Source organism: Podarcis gaigeae (assembly GCF_964106915.1).
Source record: "Podarcis gaigeae genome assembly, chromosome: 14".
NCBI lineage: Eukaryota > Metazoa > Chordata > Lepidosauria > Squamata > Lacertidae > Podarcis > Podarcis gaigeae.
Window position 1 is genome coordinate 40505764 of NC_139690.1, and position 15534 is coordinate 40521297.

General features: G+C 45.6%; 1 protein-coding gene across 1 annotated transcript in view; it reads right to left on the reverse strand.

The window, feature by feature from the left end:
• Positions 1-343: 343 nt before the first annotated feature.
• PDILT (protein disulfide isomerase like, testis expressed) overlaps positions 344-15534 on the reverse strand; it is a 35625-nt gene continuing 20434 nt past the window's right edge. The window contains exons 3-11 of the mRNA XM_083711616.1: positions 12150-12283; positions 10900-11037; positions 9654-9764; positions 8915-9040; positions 7970-8167; positions 4805-4925; positions 3735-3916; positions 1213-1290; positions 344-537 (exon numbers count right to left, since the gene is read on the reverse strand). Coding sequence (XP_083567742.1) covers positions 466-537; positions 1213-1290; positions 3735-3916; positions 4805-4925; positions 7970-8167; positions 8915-9040; positions 9654-9764; positions 10900-11037; positions 12150-12283 — 1160 coding nt within the window. The 3' untranslated portion in view covers positions 344-465. The remainder of the gene's footprint in view (positions 538-1212; positions 1291-3734; positions 3917-4804; positions 4926-7969; positions 8168-8914; positions 9041-9653; positions 9765-10899; positions 11038-12149; positions 12284-15534) is intronic.

The window sequence follows — 15534 nt, forward strand, 5'->3', positions numbered from 1 at the left end:
ATGAGGGTGGAGATGCTCCTTCAGGTATACTGGGCTGAGGCAGTTTTAGGGCTTTAAAGGTCCGCACCAACACTTTGAATTGTGTTTGGAACTGTACTGGGAGCAATGTAGGTCTTGGCGGCAGCTCTCAGTCACCAGTCTAGCTGCCGCATTCTGGATTAATTGCAATGACAGGCAGAGTCATGTCCTGATTGGTTGGCATTAAGAAGAGAGGCAGGTGGGGGCTGGCTCAGAAAAGACTGAGGTGGATAAGCCAGTTTTCCATTCTCTGTCATGAGCCAATCTCCACTCCTGCTGAGAATGATCATCACTGAGCCAAAACACACACAATCAAACCAGTGCATTTCTTTCTCTTGTCTTTATTTGTTTGAATATCTTCCCAAATCCCATATGATCAGGTCAAGATTCTTGTAAACAACTCTACCATCCTTCAAAAATCAATGTTATCTGTGCTTTAAGGAAAACCTACAGCTCTTCCTTTTGCACAGTTCTTTCCTTCTCCTTCTCAGAGTCTTCTTTCTTGGTTTTGGATGAGTCCTGATGAACAATCAAATAAAAAAAGTAAGTCATGCAACAGAGACTCTTCATAACAAGTTAGTGTTAGAAGAAGCAGCAAACTGGCCAGGCTGGACTTACAACTTGGGGGTGGGCTAATGGCCTTCTGTGAAGGACATGGGCCCCACTGGATTCAAGAAGTCTTACTTCTGCGTAGACATGCTTAAGGTAAAGGTAAAGGGACCCCTGACCATTAGCAGCGCTCATCTTGCTTTACTGGCCGAGGGAGCCGGCGTACAGCTTCTGGGTCATGTGGCCAGCATGACTAAGCTGCTTCTGGCAAACCAGAGCAGCGCACGGAAACACCGTTTACCTTCCCACCACAGCGGTACCTATTTATCTACTTGCACTTTGATGTGCTTTCAAACTGCTAGGTTGGCAGGAGCAGGGACCGAGCAATGGGAGCTCACCCCGTCGCGGGGATTCGAACCGCTGACCTTCTGATCGGCAAGTCCTATGCTCTGTCGTTTAACCCACAGCGCCAACATGCTTAGGACTGTGCTATAGGTTCTGAGCCACACATTAGCCCAAGAAGTGTGGATCAGGTAATTTTGCATTGTGAATCCACAAAGACAGGATTCCTCAGGCATGGGTACATGAATCCATTGTGTGCAAGACAATCCTAAAATCACCTTTAAACATAAATGTATACCTTACCTTCTTTCTTGCCTTAATTTGTTCTTCTAAGAATTTAGCAAAAGCATTGAGATTGTGCTCGCCTTTGTATGGGACAACCTTTGAGGAGGAAAAAACAGGGGGGAGAGGTGAATGGAACAGTGAAATGTCTGTTATTTTGTGGACTCATAGGGCAACATGCTTGGTACATCCTTGCCCTACAGACATCCTTTAACACAGATATTGGGTTGTATACTTGGAGTAGACTTAATGAAGTTAATGCACATTACTAACTTTGGTTTACGAATTTTGCTCAAAGTAGTACTTAGCTGGATACAGCCCATTGTTCCAATGCTTATGAAGGTCCCAATCCATATTGGCATTCTGCTGGCTTTTGAAGATATTTCCCTTGAACTCTCAACCTGAATCTTCTGTTTTAATTAATGGGATTGTTTTTTATTTCATATTTTAATGCTGAATGTTTCTACAGTGGTACCTCGGGTTACATACGCTTCAGGTTACAGACTCCGCTAACCCAGAAATAGTACCTTGGGTTAAGAACTTTGCTTCAGGATGAGAACAGAAATTGTGCTTCAGCGGCGCAGCAGCAGCAGCAGGAGGCCCCATTAGCTAAAGTGGTGCTTCAGGTTAAAAACAGTTTCAGGTTAAGAACGGACCTCTGGAATGAATTAAGTACTTAACCTGAGGTACCACTGTATTTTAATATTTGTGGACCTGGTTTTATATATATATATTTTGTAAACTGTTGAGAAGCCAATCTGGCAAAAAGCAGTACATAAATTAAAATAGCAGCAAGTGCCTGGCATTGCTCGGGAATTCCAAGAAACAGTTGAAATCGGGGGTTAAAGTCAGTGCAGTTTTGAAACCTTCAGTCTGCCATCTTGATTCAAAATGGCATCCAAGTGAATCTGAACTTAGACAAAAACCTGCTCTTTGATCTGAAGAACTACCATGAAGAAAACTGCTTACAATATCTTAAGATTTGGGGAAAAACCGGAAAAAACCTGTAGACCTTTTATGGAGCTTAAATATTGAGGTGGACCTTAACTTTATTTGCTGTTGGTGCTAAGGGGCAAATCTGATTATTTTTTATGTTGATGGTTTCTTGCTTTTGAGGGAAAGGGGGTGGTTACCTGTTTTATTGCAAGCATAATATTTTTATCTACACTGTGTTTCACACAATTTGTAAAACTACTCCACACTTAAATTTTTTCCCCAAATTTTTCAAAATTTCCTTTTTTCCCGGTGGGAAACGTTTTTTTCTCATGGCTTCAAAATTTCCGGAAATTTTACATCTCTACTCTGGACTGCCAGCATCAAGCAGGAAATTGGACCCAGTGGCATACAAGTCCTGCCCCCACCCTCCAAATCTGTGATTTGATTATTTTATTCCAGTGCATGGCCAATTGAGAGAACTAATGGCAACACACCCCAGATGCCAACCTTCTCAATTAGTATTCCTAGAGGGTGAAAACACATCAGGCCAGGAGCAATGCAAAACAAGAAAAGGAAATGCATTTATATTCCAAAAAGAACCAAATGCCCCAGGCTTCTGTAAACAGACACATTTTTACGCCACCTAAATGCTCAGGGCTCCCTCTTTGGTTCATTAGAATCTGGGCATGCACACACAGCATTACCTTCCTAAGAGATTAAATGAGGACAAATGTCTTTGGATGTAATTTATATGTGGGGAATAGGGGGAGAGAGGAGGGGGAAAATGAAAACCTGAGTAATGTCTTAATTATAAAAGAGTGCCATTGAATTGAATTACTTGGCTCCAGAGGTGATGTTCTCACTTCAGTTAGATTATCCATCCAAATGGTGGAGCAAACCCATTTGTTTGATGTATTCTTTATTATTTGTGACCTCCTTTGTTGTAAGACTAATTCCATGGTTGTTGTTGTTTTTTTTTGAAAAGCACAAGAGAATGGTGGGTCTGAAACGTAATCGGGAAGAAGGCGCCAGAAGTTTCTGTTGCACCCAGAAACGTTTCAAGCATTGCCTGAGATATTAAGTGCCCATTCAGATGTGGGGGAATGCTGAATTCATTTCCTGAATATAATGCTAGTGCTTCTGTCCTGTTTTCTAACGTTTTTCACATTGCAATACCTGCTGCATTATGGAACCGTAGCTTTTTGACCCATCTGCCAGCTAAATTTCATTCACACCAGTGGCTCTGACTAGGGCTATGAAACAGTGAAAATCCAGACAGAGGAGTTGTTGAGCTTTGACATGGGTTGACATGGATTTTCCTGGACAACAGTATTCCAGATATTTCCAGGAAATTCCAGACGTATGGCAACCCTAGCTCTGACACACCCACAAATATAATTGGAAAGTGTTGCTATTCCCCTATCTTTCTGCAGATGTGTGTGTCGGTTTCTCCATGATTCATGCATGGTAACAGCAAGAAATGTAGTTTTCCTTTGCTTTTGACTCCACAGAACACCCTTGCTTGCTGCTAGAATTGCACCCCCTCCTATTTCATCACAAGACATCCATTACCCATAAGTACCCAATGAGGGTGGAAAACATCTCACCTCCGTTTCAGATCCTGCAGGAAAGTACCTGAAGAAGGGGTACCGTTCCAGGTTGATTAACAGAATGTCATTTGCCGTGAAGTCTATTTTGGCAATGACAACATTTTTCCGGTTTTCATACAACTTGCCAAATTCGTCCCATACAGGTAGCAGTTTTTGGCAGTCGCGAGACCAGGGTGCATCTGGGATCGAAAACCAAGAATATGCCATTTTAAAATAAATAAATAAATAATGGTGGTCCTGGAACTTATAACACCTTCTAATGGTGCAGTCAGCTAGTGAGTGCTGACAGAACTGTAGCCAAAGTTAGACTAAAGGTAAAGGTAAAGGGACCCCTGACCATTAGGTCCAGTCATGGCCGACTCTGGGGTTGCGGTGCTCATCTCACTTTATTGGCCAAGGGAGCTGGTGTACAGCTTTCGGCTCATGTGGCCAGCATGACTAACCTGATTCTGGTGAAACCAGAGCAGCTCACGGAAATGCCGTTTACCTTCCTGCCAGAGCGGTACCTATTTATCTACTTGCACTTTTACGTGCTTTCAAACTGCTAGGTTGGCAGAAGTAGGGACCGAACAATGGGAGCTCACCCCGTCGTGGGGATTCGAACCACCGACCTTCTGATCGGCAAGTCCTAGGCTCTGTGGTTTAACCCACCGCGCCACCCACAAAGTTAGACTACTGAGAAACAAAAGAGAGGTATTGGGATGCACTGGCAAGTTTTTTTCAATTTTTAAAAAAACTTTCAAAGGGGAATCTTGGGAACTGTAGTTTGCTAAAGGTGCTGAGATTGTAGCTCTGTGAGGTCAGCAGCCTAAACAAACTACAGTTCCCAGGATCCTCCATGACTGTTAAAGTGGTCCAAGTGTGCATGAAATGTGCGCCATGGGAGTGAAAACTGTTTCCGCTGCAGGCAAGTTTAAACTAGCAGCATTTGCTTGAACATACAGAAGCCGACTCCATATCAGCTCAGTGTGCCACTCTGCTGCTGTCTTCAATCAAATCAAGTAATTCTTTCCCTGTGAGAGCTCATCCACCAGAGTCTCCTCTTCAGAAGCGCAAGTGATACTCACAGAACAGGACAAACACGTGGTTCTTCTTATTAAAGACAACCCGGTCAAAGTTGCTCCCAACCAGCACTTTCACCGGCTTCTTATCCCAGCCTTCTTGGATTTCCTCACTGGATTTATGTGGCTAATAAGGGGGAAAGAGATAAGGACGGATGTCAACAGGGGCTCATCTTTGAAGCTGTGCTGGGTGGTTAAGTGGCTCTCTTTGCTAAAAGTCCTTGGTGAGGCTTATCTGGCTGGCCACATGTTCCCTTCCACTTTAATTACCGGCTGTCTGCTTTGTCCCATAGCAGGAGAGCAGAACTACTCACTACAGTAGAGCAATTTGTCAATATCCCAGGGACATAGGATGATACTTTATACCGAGTCAAGCCATGGGTCCATCTATAGCATAGGTAGGCAAACTAAGGCCCGGGGGCTGGATCCGGCCCAATCGCTTTCTAAATCTGGCCTGCTGATGGTCTGGGAATGAGCATGTTTTTACATGAGTAGAAGGTGTGCTTTTATTTAAAATGCATCTCTGGGTTATTTGTGGGGCATAGGAATTTGTTCATTTTTCTCCTTCAAAATATAGTCTCGCCCCCCATAAGGTCTGAGGGACAGTGGACCGGCCCCCTGCTGAAAACGTTTGCTGACCCCTGATCTATAGTATTTCAGGCAGAGGACATTCTCAGACTTACTGGGAGATGCTGAGGACTTGCCCTGAGACCATCTGTATACAAAATAGATGCTCTATCACTCCATGGCCCTTGGTGAAATTCTGAGTCGACCTTCGCTCCATCTAGTTCAGTACTGTCTACCCTGATTAGCAGCAGCTCACCAGGGTTTCAGGCAGAGTTCCCTCCAAGCTCTACCCGGAAATGGTAGGGATTGAACCTGGGGATTGAACCTCTGCATACAAAACTAATGCTCAGCTACTGAGCTATGTCCCTTCCTATTATGTACTGAAGTTCTCACCCTGGGCCAGCAGGGGGATACTGTAGATAGTTCAGGTCCACATATGCAAATAAGGAATCGAAAGTGACCTTCAGTGAATCGATAGTTACAGAAAATGGTTACTGTTGCATTGTAGTGGAGCTCTATATAAGCAGGCTGGCTTATATCCTTCAGTTCAGTTTTGTTCTGGCCTGTGAATAAACAAGAGCTGTTTGGAGAATCGCTGTGTTCTCCCACAACTTAACACTTCCCTGTTGTAAGGCACCTTCCCCAACCATGTACGGAATAGGGAGTGGATTTCCTTCTACTCTGTTCCCTCAGCATCTTCTGATTCAATATGTCTGGCATTCCACTCATCTTAAACCAAAATGCACTATACAATGCAGTCACAGCAAAGAACAAAGCACCAAAACCATGGCGTCAATTTACATGGTTTTAAGACACTGGCAGTCCATACAGATTCTCCATAGAAAGGTTTGTGAGGCTGGTGGAAGAACTTTACTTTCTTTCCCCCTTACATATGAAAAAAAGGGAAACCAGGTTTCATCAAAGGTGTTTTCTTTTATAACCCCATCTGCAATTCTTCTGAGCCCAGTTAGTCGTTCTGAACTAGCAATATCCCAAATATTATTGAACCATGTCTCCACCTGGCATTCCACACATCTCAAACTCTGACTGAGGATTTATATAGTTCCTTATCAAGATTTATATACCACTTCATCAAAATATATAGGCAGTTCACATAACATTGCATGTAATATTGATTAAAATGAGCAAAAGCAAGACAGACTTTAAAAACAGCAGACATAATAAAAGGATCAAGACAGAGATAAACTCAGCAGATATTAAAGACAAATGTACATATTAAAAGTACATGTCTGGGAAAGGCTTGTTATGTGGCAAGGTCCCGACTCTCTCCCCCCCCACCCCCCCAGGTTGAATAAAGACAGTATTTTAGGTTAATGGGCTAAAAAAGGCCACAACTTTATTGGTTACATATTGTGAGCAGTATTGGCTTAGGCATTGGACCTAACCGACTATATCTGACTCCTGCCCATCTGCAGGGAGTCTGGGAAGGGTTAACCACCCATAGGGGAGTCCTGCTGATGCACATCAACTAGGAGCTCCGCCAGGGTCACCAATAGGGGTCATGCCTTAGGCCCTAGCCTCTCCAGGCTTCGGACAGGGTGGCGCCCCCAGAATCCTTTAACAGAATGTGTGTGGGGGGGGAGGTGATGGTGCTACCTCCCCTCCCCTCTTCTCCAGCAATATTCCAATGCCTAACCACCAAACCTTACAAAGTTGTGATGATTTACTATGAGGTAGGCGAAAATCAAGCGGCTGGTGCCAATTTGCCAAGTGGAAAAAGTCCTACCAGGCCTTTCAACAGCAACCAACCAGCGTCCACAGCAAGGTCAAAAGAGATGAAAAATCCTAAAGGGCAGGAGGGTGGGAAAACTGGAGCAGCTGGAAGCGCGAAAAGGGGAGAGCTTCCTACTGCATCCTGCTTAAATCAAGCAGGCCACACCCCCAGACCACTCGGATTGGTTGTCTGGGCAGTGATGCAGCTGGGAATCTCCCCAATCGCGCAGGGCTGACCACACCCCTGCGCATGTGAAGGGGTCGTGAGTGCCCGCAACCCCACCTCCTTCAAAGCGGAAGTGGCTTTGAAACCTACCAACCAACCAACCAACCAACAACAGCATTTTTTAAAAAGAAGTAAGGCAACTCTGAAGGAAACAGCAAAGAAAAATTAGGAGACTATAGCTAAAAGACAGCAGGGTTTAGTGCAATGGTGGGGAACTATTTTGGCTCCACCAACCAAATCCTTATCAGGATCAGCCTCATGGGCCAAATTTGACATGGCACTATTATTGCTGGTGGGTGAATGCCAGGGAACCAAAGCACAAAGGGCACTGCTAGCCCTACGCTCAGTGCTGTAGGCAAAGCATTTTCTCCCCTGGTGGGTGATAGAGAAAAAAGCCTGCATTTTACAGGCTCCCTTTGGCTGCCAGCCAAAGAACCCACCCATCATCAGCTGCCATCAACATTACAGTTTCTAGAGTGGTTTAACTTTAACTATACATGCACATTAATAAAACACTGCAAAAAAGGGCAATTGATTCACTTGTGAGGCTCAATAGGAGCCAGACCAATGAAACCGACAAATTGTTTGCCATGGTATACCAAATGAAAAGCGTGACCCTCTTTGCTTCCATCCCAAAAGCTCACCTTTGCTTTTCCTTCTAAGTAGTTCCGGCAGAAGTGTCGTAGATTCTCTGGGGTCACTTCATCTGCAGGCATCTTGTACTTGACATTACTTGTCAAGTTCAGGATTTGAACGGAAGGGACTTCTACCTCTGTTACCCGGAAGTACTCAATCACACGGCCATTTCTGGTTTCATCAGTATCCACAAAGATGAACATGATCTGAAGAATGAAAGAAGCAAGAAATATTTCTACCCCCTTACATCCCAGAACAGTTTCCCACCTTGGGCCCCCACACGTTGTTCTGATTATAACCTCCATCATCCCTGACCATTGGCTATGCTGTCTGGGGACAGTGGGGCTTGTAATCCAACAGCATTTGGGGCCTCAAAATGGCTGTCCTAGACGGTGCCTGAAGACTGATTTTTATTTTATTTTATTTTACTTTATTTTATTGTGAACTGCTCTGCGGTCCTCAAGTGAAAGGCAGTATAGAAATTCAAATAACAATAACAAGAAGTTATTTATTTATTTATTTCATAAAAAAAATATACTGTTTGTAGAATAAACTTCAACACGCATGTTTAAAATGATATCTTTATGGATGCTTTTTTGTTGTATATTTCCTTGATATATTTGTTTGAAAGTGCAAGTTATAAATGTGTAAATAAATGAGTAAAATATCTACCACAGGGAACCAAGCAGAGGGCCTTCTCAGTAGTGGCACCCGCCCTGTGGAACACCCTCCTGTGAGATGTCAAACCTTTAAACAACTATATGACTGGGGCTATTTCTCATATTTCATGGCTGCTCGCCCCTAGTCTGTCACTTACTGACTGCCTTTGGAACTGCATTTGAACCTAGGCTTGCGAGACAATCCCAGGAATGCAAACATCTACAATGTCCTCAGCACTCTGACATCCAATATTTGCAATCCAGGAGAACTCCAGAAAACGACATGATACCAACCTTCCCTCTGAATTCCGAGGCAGCAGATGTATAATTGTCATAAGCTGAGCCAAACATGTCAGCGCTCTTGGCCATGAAGAGAACGATGTGATTTTCAACGGGCACGTCAAAAATCTTCACAGATGTCTGGAAAACAAAACATCAGAGCTCTCTCACAGAAGCCTGGCAATGAAGGTCGCAATCCAGAAAGAGACTGAGGGTTGTAGTCAGCTAAGCCCTACTTAGACCTGATGAAATGAATAAACCTGAATTCTTTACTGCCCCATTCAGAGGCCGCAAGTCTGTGGGACCATTTCAAAGTTTCTTGTTGGAGATATTCTAGTACAGTGGTACCTCGGGTTACATACGCTTCAGGTTACAGACTCCACTAACCCAGAAATAGTACCTCAGTTAAGAACTTTGTTGCAGGATGAGAACAGAAATCGTGCTCTGGCAGCGTGGCGGCAGCAGGAGGCCCCGTTAGCTAAAGTGGTGCTTCAGGTTAAGAACAGTTTCAGGTTAAGAACGGACCTTTGGAACGAATTAAGTTCTTAACCCAAGGTACCACCGTATTGAGCTGAGCAGAGAAGTCTGGGCTATTATGGCAAATGGGGCACAGACCCAGTCATCTCAGTGTACCCTCGGTTATAGAGAATGGCCCCGGATCATCCAGGGAGCCTAATGATCGAGTAGAGACCCAAACTCAGGTCTCCCCAATCCTAATCTGAGACTCCAACCACTCAGGCAGCTCCAAACTCACCTCAAGATTATACTCTATGACTAAATCCATGGTGAATGTTTTTATTAATCCAGTAAGGTCCACTTTGTTCAGTTTGCCTTCTTCGGATGCTTCATTATGAACGGGCTTTCCCTGGAGCACAAGAAATATTCGATTTAACAATAAAGCGGGAGGTTAACATTCCCTGTTAACATTCACACGGGAAGGGCGAATCGGTGTATCCAGCTGCTGCCTTGTGCCTTTCGAGAAATGATGTTTAAAAAATGGCTGCTCTCCTGTGGCGCAATGAGTCAGTGTATCTGGCTGCTAACCAGAAGGTTGGTGGTTCGAGCCCACCCAGGGACAGCTGGGGCTAGGATTCCTGCATTTCAGGGGGTTGGACTAGATAACCCTTGGGATCCCTTCCAACTCTATAATTCTTTGATAACCATCTGCTTTGTGTGCAGAACGTCCCAGTTTTAATCCTCGGACTCTCCAGCTGGGGCTTGGAATGTCCCATGTTAGAAGCCCTAGGGTGTCCTAGACTACAACTTCCATCCAACACAGTCATCTCATTTTTTTAAAGAGCCACAACATTTTCCCATCGGTCAAAGCATAATGGCTGTGTTTAATCACGTGACAGATAGCAGTGGCCGTTTCAACTAATGTGAAAAAGTTGCACTGCTCTCGTTTTATCCAGCTATTTAGTTGAAGCATTTCACTCCAGCAAAGAAAAAGGCTCTGTGAGATCACAAAATATCACCTCAGGCTTCAAATACAAAAGACATAACACAAAAGGAAAGGAAATTGGGAGTTTGAAGGAAAACAACAAGTCCAGACACTAAGACCATAATGGAGTTCTTGTAACAAGCAGCTGGAAGGAATAATAATAAGAAGAAGAGTTTGGATTTGATATCCCGCTTTATCACTGCCCTAAGGAGTCTCAAAGTGGCTAACATTCTCCTTTCCCCTCCTTCCCCACAACAAACACTCTGTGAGGTGAGTGAGGCTGAGAGACTTCAGAGAAGTGTGACTGGCCCAAGGTCACCCAGCAGTTTCATGTGGAGAAGCAGGGAATCGAACCTGGATCACCAGATTACTAGTCCACTGCTCTTAATCACTATACCATACTGTTCAAGGAGAGGAGAGCAAAAAGCTGCTGGCCTGTCCCTGTTCCCTTACAGCTTTTTTATACATATAATGTATTTCTGCACTGTTTCCACTACATAGGGATCCCACTGGAGAATGAGTTTAACATTAGTATATAAGATACACGTGTTAATAATACCTTTTGGAACACAACCACCATGTCTTCTCTGATGCCAAAGTCAGCAAATACATCTTCGCTGGCTGTTACTCCAAATGGAAGTTCAGGGACATCTCTTGCAGAATCATAGAAAACCTCCACAGCTCCACCTTGAAGGCTCTGTATATGGGGAGGGGGAGGGGAGAAAAACATAAGAGAAGCCCTGCTGGGTCAGTACAGTAGCCTATCTAGTACAGAATCCTGTTTTCACATTGGCCAACCAGATGTGTGTAGGAAACCCACAAGAGCCCTCTCTCCTCCTATAGCTTAAGCAACTGGTATTCAGAAGCATTTCTGCCTCTGACCATGGACACAGAGTATCGCCATCACAGTTCGTAGCCACTGATAGCCCTATCTCTCATGAATTTGTCTAAGCCTCCTTTAAAGTCATCTAAGAGTTGCATATCAACAACAGGACGCAACGTGAAACTCAGTGCTGAATTTGCACACAGGCTAAATCAGCTGCAGTTTAGGACCTCAGATGATAATAATGATGATGATGATAATTTATTATTTGTACCCCGCCCATCTGGCTGAGTTTCCCCAACCACTCTGGGTGGCTTCCAACAAAGATTAAAAATACATTAAAATGTCACACATTAAAAACTTCCCTGAACAGGGCTGCCTTCAGATGTCTTCTAAATGTCAGGTAATTGCTTATCTCTTTGACATCTGATGGGAGGGTGTTCCACAGGGCGGGCGCCACTACCGAGAAGGCCCTCTGCCTGGTTCCCTGTAGCTTTGCTTCTCACAGTGAGGGAGCCGCCAGGCCCTCGGCGCTGGACCTCAGTGTCCAGGTAGAATGATGGAGGTGGAGACGCTCCTTCAGGTATACAGGACCAAGGCCGTTTAGGGCTTTAAAGGACAGCACCAACACTTTGAATTGTGCTCAGAAATGTACTGGGAGCCAATGTAGGTCTTTTAAGTGTTATGTGGTCTCGGCTGCCACCCCCCAGTCACCAGTCTAGCTGCTGCATTCTGGATTAGTTGTAGTTTCCGGGTCACCTTCAAAGGTAGCTCCACATAGAGCGCATTGCAGTAGTCCAAGTGGGAGATAACTAGAGTAACTAGATGTTACTATGTGGTGTGTTTTTTTGCTAAATTTCATGGTACTCGAGGTGGGTTCTGACCAAGGTACTATTATTTCCCTTGATCTGAACACTACACCATCGTTAATTGCATTAGCTCTTTTTGCTGCTGCATCACATCAATTCCCATCCACAATAGTTTACCTTAAAAAAGCCAATCACCACCAAATCATCGGAGTCTATGAAGGTTTTGGCCTGGTCTGTGCTATTAAGAAGTACAGTACTGAGTCCTATTTGCCTCCTGACCCATGTAACGAAGGCAGAAGCCTCTCTAACTCCTGTAAAGAAAAGAAAAGAAGAAGAAGAATCAACAGGTTTATCAGCAGGAATGATACAATCACCAGAATCATTAAACAATCAATCCCTCTTTCCCACAGGACACTAATAAATGTAGTTCTGTGATGCGAATAGTGGATCTCTTTATAATCCTCAGCACCCTTCACAAACTACAATTCCCAGGATTCTTTGGGGCAGCCATGGCTGTTTAAAGTGGCATGTGAGTGCTTTAAATGTGTGTTTCAGATGGGGCCCAATGTCCCACATGTCCCGACTTGCCCTTTCACACATCGAAACAGAGCACTTTAAGAGAGTTTAACTGACTAGTGGGGAGCCTCAGACCAGGAGTCTGAATGCGGCCCCCCAGATCTCTCTGTCTGGCCCTCAGGACTGTCCCACCTCTCACAGGTCCTGTTTTGCACCCTTGAGTGTTTTTGCCTGGCTGGAATATGTCACTGAACTCTAACAGTGCCTGTTGGTTGCCTGGATGGAAGACAGGGAGAGAGGGGTGTAGAAACGAGTCTAAATGTAAATATTCACATTCATTGCTCCGCCCACTTTTAACTCTGACTCCTCCCACCACTGGCATGGCATGTGTCCCACAGAAGATTGCCCAGAAGGAAACGTGATCCTTGGGCTGAAATAGGTTCCCCATTCCTGGCTTAACTAATGCACAATTGTGCCTTTCCTGTGTAATTGGATGTGCTGCCAATTAGCTGCCTAATCACCAGCTTTCGCGTCTGTTCAGGTCAAGCCACTCTCTTTTTTATTATTATTATTTAAAGAAAAGCCAGAAAAGAGCACGTCCTAATGTGATTTACATGGCAAATCTGGAAAACACCGTTCAGCCCGCGCCCCAACCCTGCACAAAATATCGACTAGCAATTTAATCCAGAATGATTTCAGGATCATTCCACAGCTTATTGAGCAGGCTGCCTAATTGAATTAGGTGTCAGAAGCAAAACCCATATGTTTTTCTGCTAAACAAAAGGGGAAATAAAAAGGTGCTGAGAAGCAGTGCATGAGCTGTTCAGTGCTGAAGCTGAGCTTTCCCCAGTGGCAAGGGATCCAAAGTTTTAACTCCTGAAAATCCATCTGCTTAAGTTGAAAGCGTTGTGGCATTTGCCTCCTAGGTGGGTCATTAGGAAAGGGTTAAATGAGTGAGAATGTGATTGGCCAGTGGGGAGTAAAAGTTAGAGTGGGAGGTTTTGAAAGTCAGTTGAGGTTTAGGAGTTGAAGAAGGAAGAGGGGAGGATTAGGTGTGGGTTGGTAGAGTTGTATTGTGAGAGAGTGAAAGGAATTGTTAGGTGGAGTCAGATAGATAGTTGGGGATAATCAGTTTGAAGTTGTTAGGAACTAAGATTAAGAAACTGTCAAGAATAACTAACTGAAACCACAAGCTTGTTCCTGCTATTAAAAATAAACTTGAGTATTTGTTTATGTCAGGGGTCGGCAACCCGCGGCTCCGGAGCCGCATGCGGCTCTTTTACACCTTTGCCGCGGCTCCGCAGGTCCTCGGGGACCCTGAGCAGAAAAGCAGAAGCGCCAGAAAGAGGAGGGGGATGGAGCTGGGCAGCCGAGCCGGGCAAAGCAAGGCGGCGGCGGCAGCGGAGCTCGAGAAGTGGCGGCTGCTGGGATGAAGGAGGAGGCAGCGGCGGCCGCAGAAGGGCTGCTGCTGCTGCTGCTTCTGCCACCGGAGGGAAGTTCTGCCAGGCGGCTTCATGGCTCATAGCTTCCCCCGGGGTAGGACAGGCGGCGAGGGGGATGCCTCGTCTGGAGGACGATGAGGAAGCGGCCGAGCAGCTCACGGCGGCGCCTCTTCCCTCATGGTGCAGGGAGCGAGGAGGAAGAGGAGGAGGGCGGTGGCAGGAAGGTGTGCTAGGGTGCAGCGACGGTTCTCTCCTCAGGTGGACGCAGCTGCCACTGCCACCGCCGGCACCTGCCACATGCAGGCGCGTTTGCTTTCGCCGTTGCGGCAGCCCGCCCGCCCTTAGGCGCCGCGCGACATCGAGAGCCGCCCATCCAGGCCACGCTCTCCTCAGCCCAGTGTGCGAGGCACCTGAGGCGAGGGAGAGAGAGAGCGCGCTTGAGGGAAATGGCGGGGCGGGGTTTTTGTGTGTGTTTGTGTGTGTGTGTGTGGGGGGGTGCTTCTGGATCCTTTTCCGTGCCTTGCTTCTGAGTTGCCGCCGAGTTGAGGGAGAGCACCTGAGGTGAACCACAAAATGGGCCCACCCTCCCTGTCAGGGAGGAAGGGGTGAATTACTCAGTGACGAGGAGGGGGTCCAGAGGTAGCCAGCAGGAGAGGAGGGGGAGCACGAGAGCAATTGCAGAGGGAGGGGGGGGCTGTCAGGCACCAAAATCCTGCATGCGGGATTTCCCCCATTCTCTCGTGCCTATGCAATTCCTGCCCTTCTCCCTTCCCCCTCGAGATTTGCTGCAGAGACAATCAAATGAAGAAGAAAGGGAAGAGTATTAGCTGACATGTCCCCGGATCCCATGGAAAGCACCACAGATTTATTTGCTTACCAGCTCTTTTTATTTTAAGTTGGCTTCAAACCTGTAATTGTGTAGGTGTGTGTGTGTATACATATACACACATAAATATTCATATCTCTTCCCTCTCACCTTCCTTTCACCCAGTTTCTCTGGCACTGGTTTATAAATGCTGCTATGTAGAAATGATGAGAAAGTTGCACCAGCAGAAGGAATGGATATGTGCTGTTAGTAAAAAGAGAGGGAGTTGAACTGCAGGGAGGGACAGACACTTTTCTATGTATTAATTTGTATAATGCCCTCTATGCACATGGTGCTTTGCGAAAAAAGGAATATGAGAGGAACCATACCCCTCTTTGCTATCTGAAATAGACTCAGGGAAAAGAGAGAGAATGGGGGAAGGGGAAGAATGTGTGGTTATTTACATTTGGCTTGTTTTGCGGCTCCCAGTTTTTTGTTTTTTTTCCGGAAACGGGTCCAAGTGGCTCTTTTTGTCTTAAAGGTTGCAGACCCCTGGTTTATGTTAACAACTGTCTGGACTCCGTGTGTCCCTGTGACAAACGGGGTGGTGGCAGCGGAAAAAGCAATCGCAGTGGTGGCACAGGGTCAATAGACTGTCAAACGTCCAGGGGCCCTGTGTGATCGCCACAGCGGTTTTTAAAGATTGGACCAAATGAGACCCTGCAACAAAATGTTGCAGTATGGAGATTGCAGCCACTGTGTTTCATTCCCCCCTCTCCTCATTCCAACACTAACAATC